Source organism: Trachypithecus francoisi, unplaced genomic scaffold (genome assembly GCF_009764315.1).
Source record: "Trachypithecus francoisi isolate TF-2019V2 unplaced genomic scaffold, Tfra_2.0 Lachesis_group14, whole genome shotgun sequence".
Classification (NCBI taxonomy): domain Eukaryota; kingdom Metazoa; phylum Chordata; class Mammalia; order Primates; family Cercopithecidae; genus Trachypithecus; species Trachypithecus francoisi.
The window spans coordinates 31,738,327-31,762,519 of NW_022681459.1; the positions used below are offsets into that span (position 1 = coordinate 31,738,327).

A 24,193-nucleotide genomic window follows, 5' to 3' on the forward strand; every position below is an offset into this window, starting at 1 on the left:
AGTGGAAATGGGAAGACTCCCCAGACTGATACAAAAATGGAAAATCTGTTCCGTCCTATAAACTATTAAAGAAATTACACTGTACTCCAGCCTGAGTGACAGAGTTAGACCCCATCTCAAAAAAAAAAAAAAGAAAAAAAGAAAGAAATTGAACTTCTAATTTAAAACCTTTCCTCAGGCCGGGCGCGGTGGCTCAAGCCTGTAATCCCAGCACTTTGGGAGGCCGAGATGGGCGGATCACGAGGTCAGGAGATCGAGACCATCCTGGCTAACACCGTGAAACCCCGTCTCTACTAAAAAGTACAAAAAACTAGCCGGGCGAGGTGGCGGGCGCCTGTAGTCCCAGCTACTCGGGAGGCTGAGGCAGGAGAATGGTGTAAACCTGGGAGGCGGAGCTTGCAGTGAGCTGAGATCCGGCCACTGCACTCCAGCCTGGATGACAGAGCAAGACTCCGTCTCAAAAAAAATAAATAAATAAATAAAAATAAATAAATAAAACCTTTCCTCAAAGAAAACTCCAGGCCCAACTGGCATTTCCAGTAGTTTTTCCCAAACATTTAAGGCAGAAATATTATGAATACTACACAAATTCTTCTAAAGAGTATTTTAAAAAACACTTTCCAACTGCTTTTCTGAGTCCAGCATCATCTTAACAGGAAAACCTGACAAAAACATTATAAAGAAAAAAAAATTATAGACCAGTGTCTCTTGTAACCAGAGTTATTAAAATCCTAACAAAATATTCTTCAAATTGAATCTAGACAAAGATATAAAAAGGACAATGCATCATGACCAAGGTGAGTCTACACCAGGTTTAACAAAAGTAAAACAAGGAATCATAATAGGATAAAAAAAGAACCTACAAAAACCACATACCCTATAACGTACCCTCTAACACAGCAATGCCACTCCTAGGTATGTGACCATGAGAAATGGGTACCAGGTGCCCCCAAAAGATAAGTACAAGAGTGTTCACAGTAGACGCTTCATCGTAACCCAGACTGAAATCCTCCTGGGTGGTGACAACAGGCAGCTGCATAGCGCAGCATCGGCGTTCAACTGAAGGCCCGAGGGAGAGAGTGCTGCTGTTACCTGAGCCACCTGGCTAACCACACGCAGGAGGGCAGGAGAAGGCAACATGAGTTCCGCACCTCAGGAGTCCACCTACACAAGGTTCAAAGTGAGCAACAGAAGCCCACGACCTGGCAGGCTTGTGGGTACCCCTCATGGGGAGGGCTGAGGGAGCCGGTGGCGTCACTATGTCTAATGTTGGCACCAGCGCCTGTTCACTTCAGGAAGATCAACCTGTACACTTTTCTGAATACTGGCTACCCTCCAACAGGAAAGGTTACTTAAAAACTGCTACTGGGACACAGGTGGAGTAAGGTATGTAATGCCTTTTTAACATTATTAAAAGAGAGAGAGAAAATCCATTTGTGTGTTATAATTGTGCTATTCTGAGCCCCTAACAGATATTTTCCTGCTTCAGGGCATATGACTAGATTCTACTACATCCGAAGTCTCTTGCATGTTTCCATGAGTTTTGTTTCTGAGATGGGCCGCCAGGGCCCTGTGTTAGAGAATGATGCGTCTGGGTCGTGGCCCCCGACTTGGCAGCCCCCACACTGAGTGGCAGAGCATCTTGGGCTGAGGCCCTCCTTACCTGATCTCTGCTGCCCTGTGGTCCGGGAAATGCTTGTGGAAATACTTAAGCGCCTGCATCACGGCGGAGGTGCACTCCACATATGTGTAGTCAATCATGATGTCCCCTGGGAAGGGGAGGGAACAACCAAGGTGCTGAGTTTCACCCTGGCTGCCCAGGCCAAATCACAACAAACAAGAGTGTTGCAGTGAGCTCCGGCCTGGACACTGCCTCCCTGACCAACCTCCAGAGCAAACACTGGCCAGCCCAGGACACACACCTGTGCTACGTGACAGTGAAGATGAGGGGAACACAGCAGAAAGCTGCGACCCTACCCCAAAAAGCCATGTGTGATGGGGAGGGGACCAGAAACAGGAGTATATGTGAGGTGCTCAGAAGTGGACCAGGGGTGAGATCCTCCCCCAAGACCAGTACAGTGGCAACCACGCACACACAGCAGCCTACCGCCCATGGCATGGGTCCCCTCAGTCCCCACAGACACCTCCCTGCAGGCGCTCTGGACACACAGCAACCCCCACAGAACACAAGCCCTGTGGACTGAGCAGGAACCAGCCCAGGCTGTGGATCTCAACTGGAACCCTCCACCGTCCCCTAAGTCTGACCTAATGCCCTCCTATCCACAACACAAGGATCCTGTCACCCCCGGGGATGGAGGAGCGCAGAACGGCCTGGGCTGAGGGAGGGTTCCAGACAGATCTGCTGGTGAACCTGGGCCCTTGCAGCCTTGGGCAAGGGGGAAAAGCTGGTCCCCGGGTTTGTGCACCACAGCGCTGGCCGACCCCGGGTTTGTGTGCCACAGTGCTGGCTGGCCTTGGGTTTGTATGCCACAGCGCTGGCCGACCACTCACCGAAGACCTCCGAGGGGTTCAGCAGCTCCAGCAAGTGCCCCCCACGCTTGGTCTCGTAGGTGGCGAACCCTCCGTCGTGATTCCTCATGTTCAGCAGCTGAAATCACACAGAGCACCCGAGAACGCACCCACGTGCTGAGACACACAGGCGCCCAGGCCACAGTGGAACTCTCTAGAAGCAACACTAGGGCTGACAACCAATGGGCACGAACAGAGGGTGGAGACCCGATTTCCATGTTAACCGAGCCCTTGGGTGCCCCAAGCAACAGCTGCAACCTCAGCCATCAGGGCTTCCGTGCACACCCACCAGGGAATATGCCCACAAGTGCCATGACTTAGAAACCAAGTGTGTGCTGCCAGATTAGGGCAGGGTCTCCACTGGGAAACACACACAAAAGCCAGATGTGCTGAAAGGATGTGGCATCAGAACCAACAAATTCCTTCTTCAGACACCCAATGGAAACCACCAGACAGAAACCTTGTGGCCACACCGGCTCCTGCAAGCATCGGTGGCTGGGCTGGACACCAGCTCTGCAATGCAGGGCCCTGTGCACACAGCCCAGCAAGGCCCCTAGTCCAGCCAGAGCTCACAGTTCTCCACACATAAACGCTGTCCAAGGACAAGCTCCTATGGCCCGGCCGGAGTGTGTGCTGGGCCGGAGCCCACGGGAGTGGAAGTGAGCATGCAGCTCTCCGTGGGACACGATGTATGGACAGGGCTGCTGGGACCACAGCCTTACCACAGCCACAGCATCGCAGAGCCGCTCTCGGGGGATGTGCTCGGTAACATAGGGACACTTCTCCTGCAGGAGGAGCACAGCCTTCAAGGCCTCAGCTGTACAGTCAGCAACGATCCAGCCGCAGTCCAGCGTGCTGAAGGAGAAGCCACCCTGCAGAACACAAGCCGTGACCCCAGGTTGGGGATGTCCACACCCCAGTTCTCAGACCCACTCCACAGCCGCACGCATCCCTCCCCGCCACAGAGCACCCGGTCAGGGCAGGGGCCCATCCACCAAAGGTGTGTGTATAGCCAGGGCCCCAAGCTGGGTACATCCAGACAGACCTCCAGCTTCCAGCATAGGGACCCTCAGGGGTGCAGCTCACACCCTCAACACCTTCAGATCTCACGACGGACAGGATGGGGCCCAGGTGCCCCCCACCCGCATTGTAAACACGCAGCAGCAGCTGTGTCCATGCCTAACTTCATAGCCTGCACCTGTGGTCACAGCTCACACCGGCTCTGAGGTCTGCTTCTTCCCTCTGCCTTCCCCGGACGCCCTGGCTACACTTCGGCTGTCCTTCCGAAGCCTGTGTGTACCGTGACCACCTGAACCGCTCTGAGGCACAGCCACGTGTGCAAGCCAACTGTGCCCCCATGTGCCAGGCAGCTCAGCAACATGAGGCATGGGCCCCTACGCCAGGCGTCTACCACAGCAGGACACCCAAAGACGCCAAGGGAAGAGTCCCCCTTCAGACAGAATGACCCACTCTGCTGAGGGCAGCCTCCCCTTGGGGACGGGGCAGGGATGGGGCTGGCTTCCGCATACCTTGCGCATCTGGCGGTAGTACTTCTGGTAGTCGGGAGGGTTATCTGGGACCTGGGCAGCACCGAGGGTAAATGTGGAAGCAGAGAACATGTCACCACGGGACATCCCCATCCAGGACATCACTGAGACAGACTGGGCAGGACCGGAGAGGCAGGACGTGCCCGGGAGCTTACTCTGCCGGCCATAGCCATCATGGTGCTGCGAGACACCCGAGGGCCCGCACCTGTTCAGCTCACCACCCACGGCTGCTGGGAAACGTGACTGGCCATCGAGGGCTGAAACCAGCCCAGACGGGAGGCACCTGACTCCCCTGTGATCTCCCCACTGGCCAGAAGGCAGGGAGGGGGCCCAGGTCTCTGCGGGTGTGCTCTGTGCCAGGGGCCCCCGCTGCCTCCTGAACAACCCCAGCTCCGTGGACCTCAGCTCCTGGGCTGCCTCTCACTTCAGTGAGAAGGAAAGAGGCCTGGAGTGCAGTAGGGTTCAGTCAGCCTCCCCAAGTCCCCATCACCCAGAGCAAGTCCTCGGCAGGAGGCAGGAGCAGGAGCAGGAGCAGGCTGCCATAGGGGCAGGCACAGCAGGACCATGCCCCTCCTCTGCTTGAGCCCAAGATGGGTGCCAGCCTCGGCCACACGGAGGCCAGGAAGACCCAGAAGCCCTGCAGAAGCAATGTCCTGGTGAGAGGTGAAGGGTGGGAGATGGCGCTGGGGGGCAGTGCTTCCAGGCAGAGGGACACTGGCTGAGGCATGGGAGACATGGGAGGTTGGGTTGCATGTATGGGATGATGATGGCTGAAGACTGGGGTGCAGGCATGTGTGAGAGACACCGAGGTCAAACTATGGGTGCGGGCAGGGAATGTGGGCAGCTGATCTGGCAGGATGGACTGGGGCTTTCGCTGCCGTCTCAGGAGGAAAAGTCCACAGGCTGGCATCACCTCCGTGGGCAGAGGTGCTTCAGAGACACGAAGGTGCCGTGTAGGCTGTGCAGCTCAGGGTACACAGCCTCTGCCCATGCCTGGCCCCTGCACACAGTGGCTCCAACATGAGCAGGACGCAGAAACTGCCAGCACCTCCAGCACCCTGCAGGCCTCAGAGAGCTGCCCCAGGTGAGGCCAGTCCGAGGAGGACTGGTGGATGGAGCATGGACTAGGGAGGGGAGGGGAGGGGAGGGTGGGGGTGACCTGAAAAACCAGTGCAGGAAATAGGGCAGGGTGGAGGTGAGGTGGGCACTGCCGCCTGCAGGAGCTCCCGGCCCTGATCCCCCTCTTCAGCCCCCTCAGAGCCCCAGGCACTAGCCTCACCTGCGAGAGTCGCAGGAACTCATGTGCTTTCTGCAGGCAGGACGAAAACTCAGGCCTGTGGTGCCCGCCTGCCTGGAAGAGACAGCAGGACACAGAGGCTGAACTGCCTTTGCATGGCCAGCATGGCTGGGCTGGTTTCCCGATGGTCCTGGCCACATCCTGCCCTCACTGGGAACCAGAATCAAACTGGCAGACATCTCTAGAGAGTGCCAGGGTTTCTTGTTGCACTTACCTTTAAAGACAAAAAAGCACAAGTCCATGAGATATGACTGAAGATGGAAGGGCACAGAAGAGACCATTTATGGATGCTGGTACCCACCTGCCTGGCCAGCAACTACGCCCAGAGGGTCTCCAGCACCCTGCATGGGCAGGCCCCTTGCGTGGCCCAGCCCTCAGGACTCTCCAGAAACACTTTCAGAATCCCACTGACCTCATTCCCACCAGCGTAAAAATCCACTCTTGTTTTTCTCCAGTACTGGCTGGAGAATGCCCATAACAAGCACAAGCAGTTCCAGTTCTTTTTTTTTTTTGAGACGGAGTCTCACTCTGTCACCCAGGCTGGAGTGCAGTGGTACAATCTTGGCTCACTGCAACCTCCACCTCCTGGGTTCAAGCAATTCTCTCCCTCAGCCTCCCAACTAGCTGGGATTATAGGTGCCCACCATCACGCTCGGCTAATTTTTGTGTATTTTTAGTAGAGACGGGGTTTCACCATCTTGGCCAGGCTGGTCTTGAACTCCTGACCTTGTGATCCACCCGCCTCGGCCTCCCAAAAGTGCTGGGATCACAGGCGTGAGCCACCGTGCCTGGCCTGAGCAGTTCCAGTTCTAAGAAGAGCGTGGAGTCCCACTCCTGCCTGCACTCTCAGAAACAGCCCTCACCAGGCTCCCCTTCTCCCAAGGGCCCCGACCCAGCCTAACACCCAGGGCTGCTGGTCAAGGCCGCCCCCTCCACAGCACAACCATCTGAAGCCAGAGGCCAGAGCCCAGGTCACTGGAAATACCAAGGAGTGGCAATCGTGTGGCCAGCAGTGCTGCCCTCAGGTGGACGCGTGGGCTCACGTGCACAGGAAGGTCAGCTGAGGCTGAGAAAAGAGGAGCCACGAACCTCAAGCAGAGCTTGGATGGCGAAGGCGGTGTCCCAGATCTGTGAGCCGTTGGTGCCCTACACACAAAGGACGGTGTTACAGCAGCGGGTGCAGACCCTCCCACTCCCAGCCACTGCCTCCAGGATCCAATGGGTACCTGAGGGCCAGGTGTGGGGGCTCCCACCCAGCCAACGCTCAGCCTCAGGCTCTGAGCCCTGGGCACCCCTCATGGCTGACAAGGGCCTCAGAGAAGGCTGAGCCCTGCAGGCAGACACAGGTCGGGGAGCCTCGTGGAGCCCCCCCTTTCTTCATGGGCCACCAGGCAGGACAGCGTCTCTCTGAGGACACTTCTAGGACTGGACGATCCCTCAGAGGCTCCAGTACCCACACAGAGCATCCAGCTGCTCTCACCCAGTGACAGCAGCGTACCTCAGTCATGGTGACGCTTGGAAATGACCCCCATTTCTTTTTTTTTTTTTTGAGATGAAGTCTCACTCTATCACCCAGGTTGGAGTGCAGTGGCGCGATCTCAGCTCACTGCAACCTCCGCCTCCTAGGTTCACACCATTTTCCTGCCTCAGCCTCCGGAGTAGCTGGGACCACAGGCGCCCGCCAGCACGCCCAGCTAATTTCTTTTGTATTTTTTAGTAGAGTTGGGGTTTCACCATGTTGGCCAGGATGGTCTCAATCTCCTGACCTCGTGATCTGCCCTCCTCGGCCTCTCAAAGTGTAGGGATTACAGGCGTGAGCCACCGTGCCTGGCCAACAAGTACACCTGGAGGTGATGGGAATTCTGCACAGGGCTGGGAAGGCCCCACCTCATATCTCACCCCGAGCTGGGCTCACAGGTACACACTCTGGTCTCAGTTCAAAGGGCCGGTGACCAAACCCTAGTGAGACAGAGCCGGGCACTGACCAAGACAGACATGGGGACTGGGCGGAGGGTGGTGTGTGGCAGAGGCATCCAGACACCACGCACTGGAGGGACAAGGCAGGGACCACCAGAAAAGCATTCTCGCCAAAGAAACACAATGGGATCAAGCCTCAGGGCCTGGCCAGTTTACAAAAACTCAGGGAACAGCAGGAGCAACCAGTCAGATCTGGAATGTGCAGCCCTTCAGGGACAAATCTTCCAGGAGGAGAAAAGAGACCACAGAGACTGCTGGACTAACAGGAGCTCAAAGACCAACAACCAAAGGCCTGTGTGAATGGCCTGAATCCTGATTCACACACACCAGCCACAACGTGAGGACTACACTCAGGAACCGTCACGAAGTTTGTTGGGTGTGACAACCTCAGAGCAATTTTGTAAAAACACAGACGCCCTCATCAGCTTGAGGTACACTGAGGAGTCGGAGATGTGGGACAGAGAGGGTCAGGGAGGAGGGTCAGGGAGGGACAGGGAGGACCAGGGAGGGAGGGTGAGGGAGGGCTGGACAGGGAGGGCCGGACAGGGAGAGAGGGACAGGGACGACCAGGGAGGAAGGGTGAGGGAGGGCTGGACAAGGAGGGAGGGACAGTGAGGGCCGGACAGGGAGGGTGGGACAGGAAGGGTTGGACAGGGAGGGCCAGGGAGGCCAGGGCCTGCTCTAGGGCTTGTTACTCACCTCTACTTTGCATGTGTTTTGAAAACCTTTTCACAAAACACGGACAGTGTCCAGGGAACCTCTGGAGATCTCAAGGCCAGCTGGGTAAAAGTTCGTGGCTGGGGGCACCTGGCACCAAGGGTAGCCCTGGGGCGGGCAGTGCTGGGCCCACGTGTGTCTATCCCAAATGTGACACCCAGGACACCTCCGGAGACTCCATATTCCCACACTGAATCAGTGTGGGGGACAGAAGACAGGCCCCGCAGGGCGTAACCCTCCTTAGACCACAAGGCATAGGGCAATGCTTTCTGGGTTTCTGACACACCCACTGTGTCAATGCACAAAGGGGTGCAGGCTCAGCCCAGTCAGACAGGACTGGGGTCTACAGGGCCCCCAGAGCCAGGACAGGACCAGGGTCAGCCAGGATCCCACACCGGCCTCCCCACTCTCTTGTGCTTGGTGCCCCTCATGACTGGGTTCCAGCCCACTCAGGCCAAGTCCTCGGGGAGCATCCAGGCGGCCCGGCCACAGGCCACCACGGTCCTCCAAGCTCCTGTCCTGTCCACCCAGGACCTGAAGAAGGAGCCTCTTAAATTAAGAGTGCACGGAGGAGAAGCCCCCACGAAGCAGAGGCACCTCCTGCCACAGTAACAAGATGAGTGCTTCTGCAGCTCTGGGTCTGTCGTTACACAGTGGAGCCCACTCGGACCATCAGGGCAAAAAGCAAACAGGACAGCTGCAGACATTTGAGAACCGTGGGCACCCACAGGGACACAGCCAGAGGCCTCAACCGACGCAGCCTCTGGTCACACGCTGCCGGGACCTGGTCCAGGAGGAGTTATTACTGAACCCCAAAGGAAAACTAATAAAGCGTAGAAGTGACTGCAAAGGAAGCAGGCAGCCGCAGTCCTGCAGCCCTTACCTGCATTTTCATGCCGTCAAGACCCATCCTGTGAGGACAAAAAAAGCCCAAGTCAGGTGCAAGGAGAAAGCTGGAAGCCCAGCTGGTTACCCAGACCCTGCACCCAGGAGGGTGCCAGAGAGGGGTTCTGTCCCCTCCCCCGAGGCCTGGCACTGGCCTGGATACCACTCCAGCTGGGCTGCTGGGCTGCTGGGCATGAGGGCCACACTCTATGGAAGACAGGACACACTCACCCAGGAGGGGCACAGCCAAGGCAAGGGGCAGCGGGAAGCTCCCTGACCCCAGGCTGCGCCATCCCTGCTGCCCTCGTGCAGTGCCGAGGGACCAGAGGAAGAGGACTGCACAGCGGAGGCTTCCCACTGTGGGACAGCTCTGTGCCCTCCATGACAGGGGCCCCACCTCCAGGGCACAGTCCATGGCTGACAAGCTCCCCTTGTCCACAGGCCTCCCTGACGCCAACCTGAAGCTGCCCTGCTACCTACCACCCCCTTCCTCACTTTACCTTCTGGGACCACCCCACGCTTCCACTGGGTGACAAATCTTCCGATTCAAAGACAACCCTCAGTGGCTTCCACAAGCCCTGACACTGCTGGTTCCTGGTGGTATTCCCTGGCAGCATTCCCAGATGGCACCGTGGGGGCCCCCTCACTGGGACGCAGCCGGGGCTCAGACCCAGCCTTCGTGAGAGGCCTCACCAGCACATCCCAGCCACACTCACCAGAGATAGTCCGGGATTCTGGAGACGTGCTCCTGGAAGGCAGTGGAGGCGGGCCCGTCCACATACCAGCGCACAAGCATGTTGATGGTTTTCGAGATCTGCAGGAGATGCAGCCCTGTCACGGCTCTGCTCCAGACCCACAGCAGCCCCCAGGGACAAGGTCCTGTCCAGAACCAGAGCAGCCCCCAGGGACAAGGTCCTGTGCAGCTCACTCAGGGCCAGGACAGGGGCCTTTTGCTCTAACAGGCGTTTCCTGAGTGAGGATGGGCAACAACTGTGTCTGTCCCCAGGACCCGACTCAGAGACAGTGTTGGCCGAGGCCACAGCCTGGCTTATCATGTGAGGACTGACGGGCACTCATCAGGGAGAAGCAAGGGGTTCCAGGAGGAGCCAGAGGGGCGTGGGCTACCAGGTGCCTTAGAGACAACACAGGGGACAGAGGACAGGGCCTGAGGGGCCCAGGAAGAGATGTGAAGACAGGACTGTAGCAGTAGGGACCGATTGCCCCCCTTCTTCCTCAGAACAGAACGTTCCAGAGGCCCCCAACTTTTTACTTATGGATCACACAAGTCAAGATCCAATTGTAAGCGTGTTTCTAATGCGTTTAGTACATATGTGCTCTATGTGGGATTAAACCAAAACCCACAAAGAACCACATCACTGCTGAGCAGCAAACAAGGGACCCGCTGCAGGGTCAGTCAGAATTGGTGATTCACTGAGGTGGCAAGAGGCCCCGAAAACCCGAGATGCAGTGTCAGGGTGGGACTCAGTGGCCAGTGCCACCTGGGTATGTCTAGAGAATGCCCAGGCCGACCCACTACGCCGCAGCAGCTATGGCACAGCCCAGGGGCTGCTGACTCTGTCAGGAGGCGGCCCTGCACCAGCAGCCCGGGGACTGCACCCTCCAAGGTCATTGAAGTGGCCCACACCTGGCCCCTGCAGGCCCCGCAGAGGCCAGCGCTCCAAGTCCCTAGCTAGGCAGGAGGAATCAGGAGTGAACCCAAGGACCCTGCTACCCCCACCCACCCTGGGCATATCTAAACCGGATGGGAGAATGGCGAATGATGAACTATTTAGGGAGAGGAATTCGGAGGGAACCCAGTGAGGAAACAGCACCCCTCCCAGCTAGCCAGCAAGATCTCAGGAAGGGGCCTCCAGGAGAGTGTCCAGGCACACTGAGGACAAGAGCTGGTGGGGGACGGAAGGGAGGGTCAAGTGTGGTGGGCGGCTTCACTGAGCTGGGCGTGCAGGGGACCAGGACAGAAGCCCTCAAACATTTGTGGGATCAGAGGGCCACCTCCCAAATGGAGGTGCTCCAGGAGACCCCACTCCCAGCTCATAGCCCGGCCTCCAGGACTTCACTTTCGGACCTTAACCCTCAGGGGCTGCAGTCAGAAGCCAGGCAGGGGCACTGACCGGGCCAATGCTGATGCTCTTGGTGAATCGGTCGTCAGCCACAATGTGTTCATACAGCTTCTGCACGGCCCGCTGCCGCAGGTGGGCACTGTGGTGGCGCTCATACAGGTTGAGGAGTGCTGCAGGGGATGCGGGTCAGCGGATGCCAGACACTATGACACTGGCCTTGGCCTGGAGCCCCGTGCACTGCAGCACCCGGACTTGCCCTTCCCCAGGGTTCCCCCACAACCCACCCCAAGGCCTGGTCTCCGAGCTCCTCCTTCCCTGCCCAGGAGGGGCTGCCGCACACCTCCTACCACACACCCTTGCACAGGGTGGGCTCCTGAGAGTGGAAGACCAGCTGGTTCTCGGCGGGGAGGGGCAGGGCGATGAGATCCTGCCCCTGGGGCCTGGCACAGAGGAGGTGGCCCAGTGCTGCTGGCAGGGGATGAGTGCGTGAATGAAAGGGCAACACCCTGACGCCGGGCTGCCCTGCCAGCCCCTCAGGAGGTGCTCACCATACACCACGCGGAGCAGCCAACTGTGCGGCGTGTACAGCTCGTCGGGGGCCACATTGTTCCTCTGCGCCAGCCAGTCGATGCTGGCGAAGTCCTCCACATAGAGCTCCTGGTGGGGGCAGTGTCTGAGCCTTGGGGCCTGGGGGCACCCGGCAGGCCTGGCTCAAACCAGGAGGGGTGGCCTCCCACCACACGCCCCAGGGCCCCGGGCCAGTCCCTTCCTGGGTGGGGGTCCCTCCAGCAACTGACCCCAAGGGCACACGAAGGCCCCTATGTGAGGACTGCTCTGAGGAGCTCCCCAGCTCCGGGAGCCCCAGGTCTGCCCAGAAGCTCATTTCCTCCCTCTGCCCCTCCTCCTTCCCCAGGGCAGGCCTGGTAAACATCCTGCACCTCAAACCCCGCCTCAGGCCTGCTTCCAGAGGACACAGAGTGCATCTGCCTCTTGCATCCCTTGAGTCCTGGAAGTTCCCCCAGGAACCCTGGGCTACAGCTGCTGCCTGTCCCATAGCACAAGTCCCCTCTGGGCAGAGCTTGCTCACTATTCATTATAGAATGGAGGAAGGTGGAGGCTCTGCTCTGATCACACGGCTCTCAGCGGTGAGTGGACAGGTGTGGTTGGATTCCAGAAGCCCCAGGCCCTGTGGGTCCCAGCCCCAGAGGCCCTCGCTTTGTTCCAGATGAGGTCCTACCTGGCGGAGGCTCTGGACCAGCGGGTCCTCCGCGGCACTCAGCCGAATGGCATAGCAGTAGCTCATGGGCAGGTACACCTGCCGGCAGTGGCACCAGAGTGTGGAGGGGTGTGCCGGTGCCCAGTCAGGAAACAGCCTGGGGCGACAGCAGGAGTCAGTGGGAGACCCCAAGACTCAAACCTGCCCCCTCCGCCAGCACCCATACCTTGGGGCCTTCCAAGCATGAACACTGGTGGATGGCTATTCCCCACCACGTCAGTGCATCTGCAGGCACTTCCCAACCGTGCTCCTGAGGGGGACAGTTGAATGGCAGGTGCACCCTCCAAGGAGCCACACCTCCTAGTTTGGTCAGCATTTTGCATCCTAAAGCCAGGTGGAGCTCCTAAAGGCTTAGGATTGTCTGTGGGTTTCTTAGCTACAACATACCTTGGTAACATAAAACATCAGCAATGGGGATATGGTGTGAGGGCCCCAGGAAACACACTCGGCTGTCTTTGCAACTTTTCCAGAAATTGAAAACTACTCCAAAATTTAAAGTTTACTTTTAAAAGTTTAAGAAACTTTGGGCATGGTGGCTCACGCCTATAACCCCAGCACTTTGAGAGGCCGAGGCTGGTGAATCACTTGAGGTCAGGAGTTTGAGACCAGCCTAGCCAACATGGTGAAACCCTGTCTCTACTAAAAATACAAAAATTAGCCAGGTATGGTGGTATGTGACTCTAGTCTCAGCTACTCGCGAGGCTGAGGCAGGAGAATCGCTTGAACCTAGGAGGAGGAGGTTGCAGTGAGCCGAGATTGTGCCACTGCACACAGCCTGGTGACAGAGCGAGACTCCGTCTCAAAAAAAAAGAAAAAAGAAAAAAGAAATTGTAGGTCTGTAGAATCTCCCTAAGGCCTGGGTCTTGGATCACTGTCTGCTGACGTTAGCACAGTTCCACCAGCTTCCCAGGGTCTGTGCGTGCCTCCTGTTTTCTCTACCCTTTCCCTGCTAGCCCCCATCCTGATGTGATGCCACAGGAGGGTGAGCAATGATGAGCCTTCCCTGCTCCCTGACTGTGGCATCATGTCTTGGCCACTTCCACATCCACTTACTTAAAAGCGTGTTTTTTTTTTTACATTTTGGTTTATACTTCCAGCATTTCTGCAGCTGGAGTGGTTCAGGTCTGTGGTCCTCCTTTCACCTCCCAACTCACCCTCCAAGCAACTCCAGCAAAGACAAGCAGCACCCTAGTGTGCTCCTGCAGCAGCACTGACTGACAGCCCCACCAAGTGGGGCAGATGAGACGCCCTCACCAGCACCAGCGTGTGGACTCCATACCCCTCCTGCCCTGGCAGCTGTGCCGACTGCCGTCTCAGTCCTTCCTCTGCTGCTCATTACACATGGGTGAGGTGCAGAGTCCAGCTGGCACCTGAATGGCCCCAGGACACCTCCCAACCTATGTGCTCTACGGCCCACCTCAGGTAGCAGCACCCTACCCTGCCCCCTACTCTGGCAGCTCTGTCTACCCTCCACGGGTGATCTCACCATCCCCGTGCCTCCCCCTCACCACCCAAACTGGCTTCCGGGGTGAAACCCCCGGACTTTGCATCAGGACACTGCTGTCCTCTCTTGAGCAGCCCCTTCACTTCCTGCCAACTTGATCCCCCCTCCACCAAAGTCATCTAACACAAGGGACCCCCAGCCCTGCTGACAGCTCTCTAGGGGAGATCCCCACCAGGGTTCCCACAGCACTCCAGGAAGCCAGCAGGGGCTGTGTGTGGTTCCAGGGTCTCACTTCCCAAAATGTATAATGGGGTAAACGCATATGCATGAGTGTTTTCTGGGGAGATGTTCACTGCTTTCAATAGATAGCCACAAAATGTTACAAGACACTGGTTAAAGACACCAGATAAGGCCGGGTGCAGTGGCTCATGGCTCCCAGCACTTTGGGAGGCCAAGGCAGGCGGATCACCTGAGGTCAGGAGTTTGAGACCAGCCTGGCCAACATAGTGAAACCCTGTCTCTACTAAAAATACAAAAATTAGCTGGGTGTGGTGGCCTGAGACTGTAATCCCAGCTCCTCGGGAGGCAGAGGCAGGAGAATTGCTTGAATCTGGGAGGTGGGGGTTGCAGTGAGCCAAGATCATGCCACTGCACTCCAGCCTGAGCGAGACTCTGTTTCAAAACAAAACAGAACAAAAAAACACGAGATAATAAGAAATTAACGTTGATTTTGCTGGGTATTTAAACAGTATGTGGTTCTGTTTAAAACACTGATCCTTTTTTTTTTTTTTTTTTTTTTGAGACAGAGTCTCGCTCTGTTGCCAGGATGGAGTGCAGTGGCACAATCTTGGCTCACTGCAACCTCTGCCTCCCGGGTTCAAATGATTCTCCTGCCTCAGCCTCCCGAGTAGCTGGAAACTACAGGCGTGGGCCGCCATGCCCAGCTAATTTTTGTATTTTTAGTAGAGACGGATTTCACCATGTTGGCCAGGATGGTCTCGATCTCTTGACCCCGTGATCTGCCTGCCTCGGCCTCCCGAAGCACTGGGATTACAGGCGTTAGCCACCGCACCTGGCCGCAAACACTGATCTTTTAAAGGCACACACACTGAGTCCACAGGTGAGGTGTCCCATTGGGACGCACTTCACATTCAGCAGCAAAAGAGAGAAGCGTAGCAGTAGCAGCAGCAGCAGCAGCACAGGACGCCCCTGCGCTGGCTGGGGGAGCGGCAGCCTCCCCCTACTCCTACAGACGCTCAGTCTTCCATAGCAAGATGGAAGCCACCCAGCCCTGCCTGCAGCCTGACTCGGGGGACCTCCATCCACTGCACAGCCTCCTTCCTGCCCAGTTGGGAACCTCCCCCTTTCTGTATCCCCGTAGGACTCAAGCTCAATCAGGGCCTCTGCCAGGAGCCTAACTCCACCCACCCACAGAATGACCACCCCTCTCTGTGTCACAGCCTGCGCCTGACCCACAGTCCCTGTCACTCTACTCCTCGGGACAGCAGCAGCGACCCAACAACCAAATCAACAGCAGACGTACCACATCTCTGGGAACAGGGTATTGAGGCCTTCCCAGCTGTAAACATTCAGGACAGCCAGCCAGAACTTCCCCCAGGAGGGGATGGCCACAGCACCACCTGAGGGGGGAGAAAACAGGCCCATGTCATCTGCTTCCTGTCAGCAAAGCCAGCACTGATCTAGCTGGGAAGCTTTACCCTCTGGGAGTCACGTGTGCCCCTCTCCATGAGCCAAGGGCAGCCGCATGTGGATCTTGCAACCCCCATGTGCGAAGCAGATTCCAGAGTGCTCAGAACTGCCCTGGATACACGGCTCCTAGGTGGAACCAGTGGCTTTCCTGGGAGTGTCCAGCCCCAGGAGAGGTGTTTGCAACCCCTGGCCCTAGGAAGGAGCACATGAAGACAGCTACCTGGGAAGGTCCAGGGACACCTCAGTGCTCAGGTGAGCGAGGGGCCCAGGTGCACATGCGCCTGGAGAAGGCAATGCGGGGAAGTGACAGCGCACACTCGGCCTCGCCCTCGGAGCCAAGCCTGAGCTGCCCCGTCTGTGTCAGCTCCACTTGGCAGACCGGTCCCATACGGGAACAAGGACGACCCCAGACTCCAGAGTAGCTCCAGCACACTGGCCCCATGCCAGAGCCACTTCGGCAGCATGCAGTTCTGGCACAGCCACGCCATCTACACACACTTCTGAGGAGTCCCTGCTCCAAACCCCAAAAGGTATGCAAAAGTCAAAGACACACAAAGCTACTAGGCAAAGTGCAGCCTAAACACATTCCTTCACCAGGCAGGTGCCAGGAGTGTGGTGGGAACCAGACAGCGGCCTTGGAGACGCAGCATCAATGACACCAAAGGCTGACAGTGAACTGATGACAACAGTGACAAGCCCATGAAGAAAGAGGGCAGGATCTCTTGAGAATGCGTAACAGGACACTCCACCTGGCATGGTAGGTCAGGAAGAGGTCCTCAAAGAAGGAACACGTAAAGTGTGAGCCAGCGGGGCAGGAGTGGAAGGTAAGAGGCTCTAGGTTAAGGAAGCAGTGCACAGCGAGCCCTGGGATAGCAAGGGCCTTTGAGGAGCTGACAGGATGCCCCTGTGCATGGAGCAGAGAGCAGGGCAGGTGGGACTGGCTACGGAAGGTCCATGAAAGGCAGAAGACAAGACCAGGCCAGGCTCTGCAGAGCCATATCATGAACTAGGTTTTCTTGGAGAAGCAGGAGCCATGGATTCCCTTGGGCTGGAATTGCCCTCAGTGCCTATAGGCAAGAGGAGAGGTAGCCAGGCCGGGGCTTGGAGAGGTAGCCAAGGGCTTGGAGAGGTGGACAGCCAGGGCTTGGAGAGGTAGCCAAGCCGGTGCTTGGAGAGGTAGCCAGGCTGTGGCCTGGACAGGTGGACAGTCAGGGCTTGGAGAGGTAGCCAGACCGGGGCTTGGAGAGGTAGACAGTTGGGTCTTGGAGAGGTGGACAGCCCAGGGCTTGGAGAGGTAGCCAGGCCGGGGCTTGGAGAGGTGGACAACTCAAGGCTGGGAGAGGTAGACAGTTGGGGCTTGGAGAGGTGGACAGCCAGGGCTTGGAGAGGTAGATGGCCAGCTTGGAAGGTGCAAGCTCCAGGCCTGCTCTCGCCTGTGGTCAGGCTGCCCCCAGAAGGTGGACATATTAACATGCTTCGTTTAAGTCTTTGCCAGTTCAGGAAACAAACAGAATTACCTAGTTGTCTTAATTTGCTTCGCTTTTTTATTTTTTTGGAGACAGGGTCTCACTCTGTCACCCAGGCTGGAGTGCAGTGGTACAATCAGCTCACTGCAACCCAGAACTCCTGGGCTCAAGTGATCCTCCTGCCTTACTAGCCTCCAAGCAGCTAGGACTACAGGTGCATATCATCACACCTGGCTAATATTTTATTGTTTTTGTAGAGACCAGGTCTCACTATGTTGCCCAGGCTGGCCTCAAACTCCTAGGTTCAAGTGGTCCTTCCACCTCAGTCTCCCAAAGTGCTGGAACTGCAGGTGTGAGCCACTGTGCCTGGCTCTTAATTTGCTTTTTTAAAAAAACGATGCCTAGGTTAAACAGTTTCTGCCTACTTCTGTTTTGACAAATTCCCTGCTCATGGGCTTTGCCCATTGTTTCAGCTGGAAGTGCATCTTTCTGTATCTCGTATGCGAGAGCTCATTATCAAGATGACACAAACCCCTGGCCGAGGACATGCTGCACAGGGCGTACCTTTCTTGTGAAGAATGTTACGGGCTCGTACCAGGTCAGGATCGTCAGGCCCAACACCCAGAATTCTGAGAGACACATAGTTGAGCGCAGTCCCAAACACGGTGGACTTATCCTCAATGTGCCTAGAGGGGCAGAGGACAGGTGAGAAACTGGTATCTGTCCTTACTTTTAAGAAATAAAGTAAAACTTTCTGTGGAGTTTCCTCAGAAAACTAAGAATGCTAAAATACCTTACCCCGACATCACATGCCACCACAGGAGACCCCCGAGCAGCCACTCTGCAGTAGAGATTCACACACCTCCCATGACAACCGAGCCCCCCGCACCTTCCTCACCCTGACCCGCCTGCTCTACACCTTCCCACGCCTGAGTCAACACTTCTAGCGCAAGGGCGGTTCACTTTGGGCTACAGCTCTGCTCCCAAAGCATGTGCCACACGGCAAGAAAGCTGTCAGGCCCTGCCTCCACCTGCTGCCAGCCCAGAGTCAAAGGCAATTTTCTTCTGCTTTAAGTGATAACAGACTGACAGTTTTCACATGTGGGTCTCAAGAGTGTCCTGACAGTCACAAAACCCATTTAACAAAAGATGTGAAGTCGAGGCCCCACCTGCACAGCCTCTAGCCCACTGCCCTCCTGCTAGTCTCTCCCCAACCCACCCCGGGCCCACAGCTGCAATCACTCCTAATCCTTGGCAGCTGCCTGGAAACCCAAGCATCTCCTACATCATGAGAACACACACATGCACATGTGCAGTGACACAGGGGAGGCACACTCACAGGCCCCATCCACCGTCGGGCAGCTGCACTGACCGCAGGTACCGCACAATCTCTTCTCTGTATCCAGCTGGCAGAGGGATGCGTGCCACGTGGCAAGTGATCAGGAGGCCTGTGTGGCAGGAGAGATGTTCCTCGCTGGGGGCAGATGGTCATCACTGCTAAGACCAGGCCCCTTTCCTCCTGAGCACCTCACTCCAACAGCGAGCTACCTCCTTCTCATAAAAACACCCCCCTGGAAAGGCCATTCCTCCCAGGCCCCCATGGGGGACTTTGGGAACAGGGCCAGAGGGAACGTCAGCCACAGCACAGGCGATGCTCCCTGCCTAGGGCCTGCAGAGTCCACTCAGCCATGTATGGCTCCCATGACCATCTCGGTCGGAGAAACACCAGACCCTGCACAGCACCTCAAGAAGGCCTCCCCCAAGTGCCCTGAAGGTCCAAAAGGAACCAACATTTTAGATCAGTGGGCCTTCCATGAGGGGAGGCTGTTGATATTGCTTTAACATCTGCTAGGAAGAAAAATACAAAATTGGTCCCCCTTGCATGTGGTAATACCTATTTGCTTATTTATATTTTTCTGTTTCTTAAATTTTTTACAAGCATATGCCGCTTTGCAAATGTTGCGGGGAGAGAGAGACAACAATAAATATTATCCACTAAGAACCTTCCGTCCCCAGCCTGGTCCTCTCAGGCATGGTGCTCACAGGCCACCCTCTACCCCCCATGCCTGGTTCCATCAGCCATGTGCCCCCAGAGCCTGGCACGGGAAAGGTCTCAGGGCAGACCCCAGCCACATGTGCCGTGGAATGAATACCTGACTGTGGCTTAGAGTGTCAGAAGCCCTAGTGTTCAAACCATCCAGACATGCCCTGGAAGAAGAGCAGATGGACTCAGAGACAGCGCACGGGGTCCCATAAAATGAGCCATCCCAAAACAAGCCCATCTCTTCCCTAACAGTGATAATGCTGTTAAGACGGGGAAACGTGCAGACAGGAGCAGAGGCAAGGAAACTGAGGCACAGCCAGTAAATGGTGGGGCTAGGTCAGACTCCACTCAGTGCTCACCACAGTGCTGCCCAATGCTGCACAGGCCACACTCGATGGGAGTTGTCTACATAGCATCATGGACCAGGAGCATTTTCCAAAGTTCAGAAAGAGGGAAGAAAAGCTCCAACTCAGCCAGGTGTGGTGGCTCACACCTGTAATCCCAGCACTTTGGGAGCCTGAGGGGGGCAGATCATGAGGTCAGGAGTTTGAGACCAGCCTGACCAACATAGTGAAACCCCGTCTCTACTGAAAACACAAAAATTAGCCAGGAATGGTGGTGCATGCCTGTAATCCCAGCTACTCAGAAGGCTGAGGCAAGAGAATCGTTTGAACCCAGAAGGCGGAGGCTACAATGAGCCAAAATTGCACCATTGCACTCCAGCCTGGGGAACAAGAGCGAAATGCTGTCTCAAAAACAAAAAACAAAAAAACTCCAACTCACAGCCAGCCCACAGGAAGGGTCCCAGCAAGCTAAGCCCAGAGCCAAAGCAGCAAGAACAAACAACACAGTAGTCCCCACTGACCAAGCACCACTGTGTGCCTGACACTGTGCACATAACCAAACCTGATTCCAATCCTGTCACAGATGAGGCTACAGAGGCAAAGTGAGGCTGACCCATCTCCTGACCAACTCTATGTCATTGCCTTACCATGAGCCCTGGAACAGTCTCAACATTCCCTGATGGGGCCAAGGGAAGAAAGAGCACCTTGACTTCCCTAAGGACAAGCTCTCAAATCCCAGGACAGGAAAACTCAAAGCTGTACAGTGCAGGTGGCAGCAGGGCTAGAAGTCAAAGCAGAGATGGGGATCCCAGTGCTCCTCCTGCTAGTCTAGTGACCTGGAATAAATGTGCCTCAGCTTCCTGATGTATCTCATTAGGCTTATTCTAAGGACAAAAAGAAGAACAGGCCTTGAGCAGGGCTTGGCCTACAGTAAACACCATGGAACTGTTTGTAACATTAAAGGCCAACTCTTCCCAAACTAACATATAAACCTAATGCAACTTCATTTCAAGTCCCAACAGGTTTTATTCTGGGACAGAATCAGGATAAAGGCAATTTGGATGAGTAAATAAATAGACACAGGTAAGAAATGTTTTAAAAAAAAAAGGCAACAAAAGTATATAAGGACTTTCTATCTACTACAAAGTCAGCGTAGTAAACGAAAATGACATATCAATAAAAGTCATTACAGAAACAAAACCTATTTACGTAGGAATTCACATCATTGAAACACTGTGATCCCAAGTCACTAGGGAAAAAAGTCCTATTGCATAAATTCATAGGAGGGAATTTCCCATTTTACAAGGCTGAGGATTTCTGTACAGAAACACTCCCAGTATGCAAAATAGTCTTGTGTAGCCAAATCAATTCAATACCCAGGCAGTCCAACTGCTACGCTCCTCCTACTCACCAGCCTGAACCTGAAGTTCCCCTGCAGTAGCTCAGAGTAAGTTCACAGCAGGTAACAGCTCCCCACCCACCACTCTGCCCACCTACAGCCCCTTGGCATAGGCTAGGTCTTCCACCTGGAATGCCCACCCCACCCTGTACTGAGACTTCAAAGCCCGTCTTCCTCCTCCCTCAAGGCAACACAGACCCCTAGAGAAACACCTGCTTCTCTTATCAGAGCCTGTCACCCTACACTGGCAAGGCTAGCTGATCCCCTAGGCCAACAGCAGGACGATTCCGACACAGAGCAGAGTTTGCCAGCCCTTTTCTATGTGAGCCCCTGGATTTTCACCTGCTTCATCAAAATCCTAGACCAGGCTGGGCCAGGATCCCAAAGGTGATCCAGGGTGGCCATACCCTCAGGCTGGGGCAGCATACTCCTACCTGGCAGGAGGAAAAGTGGGCCACCGTAGTCACCCGTCCAGTGCCCATCCTCAGCCTGCAGCCCCACGTAAAACGTCATCCCGTTCAGAGCCCCCTCACAGGTGGTGTGGGCTTTGGGCAAGTCCTTAAAGTAATTCTTCTGCAAAGAGACCGAAAAAAAAAAAAAAAAGGGGGGGGGCTGACGGGACTGTTGCCTGGCCAGAGGAGCCCTCTTCATATACAGCCCAAGTCAAAACAGTAAATCTAAATTACTTTAAAAGTTTCAGCTGTTTCCATTAAATGTCTGAAACTCTTCGATGAGAGTATCACACCTCAGCAAAGTAAAAGAACAGTTGCACATTTTCACTGCTTTACTTTCCAGTCACGTATTCTTCACAACTTCCTCCAAGATGTCTGGAATAAACCAGGCACCGAGTGTGGGGTGGGGCACGGGTGCCCACCTGGGCCTGGGACTCGGGCCTCTCAAAAAGGGCACAGCCTTTCCCACGGTGGCAGGGGCTTGGCAGGAGACCCTGTTTACACTGCAGACTCTGACGAGGAACATCTCTTACAATGCACACAACGAAGACACTGGATCCAAACACTTTTTGTGAATAAAAACAAAGTTACAACTATCTTTGCAACTCTTCTATAAGTCAAAAATTACCTCAAAATAAGGTGCTAAAAAATACAACATTAGGAGTCTCCTATGCGTGGTTTAGAGGTGAAGGGGCTGAAGCGGAGGGGCCCGCTCACGCAGTTCCCGTGGGCGCTCGCCTTGGGGAAGGGGGTCGCTGGCCGGGTCGGACCACCCGCCTGAGAGAGAAAGTGCTCCTCACGGCTCACCCCTCAGGGCCCCGCGGGGTCCCCGCGCTCGCGGACGCTCCGCGGAAGCCACTTACGGTGTCCAGCCCCAGGGCGTGGGCTTCCAGACCGGTCTGCTCGCGGCCGGCGCGCTCGTCCTGCAGGTAGGTCCACGTCTGCCGGCCCCTCTCGCAGGTAAGTCGCCAGCGGCCGAGGTCGGTGGCGGGCTCGGTCTTGTAGGGGCCCCCTCGGCGCCGCAAACACCTGAGGGCCACCGGCCGTCAGCGACCCAGGCCTCGCCCCGACCCCCGGCCCACTGCCCGCGTCGCGCTCTCCTCAGCACCCCGACCACCCCGCCTTCGCCGGGAGCCCGGGACGAGGGGACTCACGTGCCCTCAGTCATTGCAGCAGCAGTGCTCTACGCCGCCCACTACCAGCCGCCCGCTCCGGGCACCCGGGACAAGCCGTCCAGCCCCGCCCCTCCCGCGCGTACTACGCAGGCGCGGGCCTCGGCCGACGCGAAGGCCCAGGTGGGACGATGCCCACGCAACCAATCAGAGCGCCGTGAGCGTGAGCCCGGGGTGTGTCAGGCGACCACAGTGGTGGAGCGCGAGGAGCGCCAGGCGGCGCGGGGCGGGGCCTGAGGGGGCGGGGCTGCGACGGGGCGGGGAAGGCGGGTGGGGACTTATGGGCGGGGCATGAGGGGCAGGGCTGGTCGGTGGGTCGGTGGGTCGGTAGGCGGGGATGGTGGGTGGGGCCGGCGGGAGGGGGCGGGGCCTCTTGCGCGCCCTTTAGAGGCTTGCGTCCCAGGAACTTAGGAACTTGGCCTCGTGCGCAGCGCTCTCGAGTGAGCGTGTCTGAGTCGCCGGTGAGGAGGGTCCCGCTGCAGGTCGGAAGGAAGGACATGGGGAGCGAGGCTCGAGCGAGGGACAGCGAGTGCGAAGGTTGGGTGGCAGGGAATTGCTGTCGCATGGCAGGATTTGTCCGGACGCCGGGGCCGGGGGTGGGGGCAGGAGGCCGCCCTGAGGTGAGGTGGGCGCGGGCGGTCGGGGCCAGTGGAAGACCAGGGGGAGGGCGCCACCGGGCGTCCCTGGGAAGCTGAGCGCCGCGTAGACTTCGCCGGGGATTAGGAATGGGGTAGACGCGGTGAGGCCGAGGCCCCCAGGCCTGGCGGACCACAGGGGCCAGAAGCCCTGCAGCCCGGGGCAGGGAAGGGCTGCGTTGCAGGCCAGGACCGAGCGCGGTAGAGCCTCAGCTGCTCACGGGGTCGCTGGAATTCGGGGTGGGCGCCCTCAGGAGAAATTAAAGGTGAAGAGCCTTACCAGCAGTGGGAAGAGGAAGACGGAGGCAGAGCGAGTGACCGAACTTGGAAGGGACAGCCGGGCGCAGCAGGGCAGGAGGCGTCTGACTGTTGGAAACATGGCTGACGTCTGGAGACTGCAGCCCGTGTTCCCCAAGGTCAAGGACCCAGCATGTCTTCATCTGGCCCACAGAAGCCCTAACATCCAATTACAACTGCCCCAGCCTAATGAGCGTTTCTGCACCCACTCCTCAATTCCTGCCCCCAGCCTAACTTCGAAGGGGGCGTGAGCCACAGCAAGCCGGAGAAGAAAGTTGGAAGAGAGAGTGGACAAAAGAATACCCACAGGCGGCCGGGCGCGGTGGCTCAAGCCTGTAATCCCAGCACTTTGGGAGGCCGAGACGGGCGGATCACGAGGTCAGGAGATCGAGACCATCCTGACTAACACGGTGAAACCCCGTCTCTACTAAAAAAATACAAAAATCTAGCCGGGCGAGGTGGCGGGCGCCTGTAGTCCCAGCTACTTGGGAGGCTGAGGCAGGAGAATGGCGGAAACCCGGGAGGCGGAGCTTGCAGTGAGCTGAGATCCGGCCACTGCATTCCAGCCCGGGCGACAGAGCGATACTCCGTCTCAAAAAAAAAAAAAAAAAGAATACCCACAGGCATCTTCCCCCTAGTGGAATAGCGGGGTTTTAGACAATCAGGGATATTCACCTTTTCTTATCCCAGTCCAGAAACGAATGAAAAAGACACAGCATTAAGATGGGTGGATATTAACATATCAGCCTTGCCACAAATTAAAAAGCTAGCTTGAAGGCTCAAACCTGCAAGCAAGAGGGCAAGCTACTAAATCACCCATAAGTCAAACATATCCCCCAGCCTCTGGGCCATGGAACCGCCTCACCGAGCACTATGCAATTGAGTGCCGACCAGAAGACACCCCTCCAGTTAACCCACAGA

General features: G+C 56.6%; 1 protein-coding gene across 3 annotated transcripts in view; it reads right to left on the reverse strand.

Moving 5' to 3' along the window:
- The window catches only part of LSS (lanosterol synthase), a 36,510-nt gene extending 14,089 nt beyond the window's left edge, over positions 1-22,421 (reverse strand). For 2 of the 3 annotated variants that reach the window (XM_033232671.1, XM_033232670.1), the window contains exons 1-17: positions 22,323-22,421; positions 22,032-22,197; positions 21,151-21,289; positions 18,269-18,377; positions 17,494-17,615; positions 15,297-15,393; positions 12,271-12,406; positions 11,582-11,690; positions 11,085-11,203; positions 9,669-9,766; positions 8,951-8,978; positions 6,463-6,519; positions 5,356-5,427; positions 4,059-4,109; positions 3,252-3,401; positions 2,512-2,608; positions 1,664-1,769 (exon numbers count right to left, since the gene is read on the reverse strand). In XM_033232671.1, the coding sequence (XP_033088562.1) occupies positions 1,664-1,769; positions 2,512-2,608; positions 3,252-3,401; positions 4,059-4,109; positions 5,356-5,427; positions 6,463-6,519; positions 8,951-8,978; positions 9,669-9,766; positions 11,085-11,203; positions 11,582-11,690; positions 12,271-12,406; positions 15,297-15,393; positions 17,494-17,615; positions 18,269-18,377; positions 21,151-21,289; positions 22,032-22,197; positions 22,323-22,336 (1,670 nt within the window). In that variant the 5' untranslated portion in view covers positions 22,337-22,421. The remainder of the gene's footprint in view (positions 1-1,663; positions 1,770-2,511; positions 2,609-3,251; positions 3,402-4,058; positions 4,110-5,355; positions 5,428-6,462; positions 6,520-8,950; positions 8,979-9,668; positions 9,767-11,084; positions 11,204-11,581; positions 11,691-12,270; positions 12,407-15,296; positions 15,394-17,493; positions 17,616-18,268; positions 18,378-21,150; positions 21,290-22,031; positions 22,198-22,322) is intronic. The other variant, XM_033232672.1, reaches the window with a different exon arrangement.
- Positions 22,422-24,193: the final 1,772 nt, after the last annotated feature.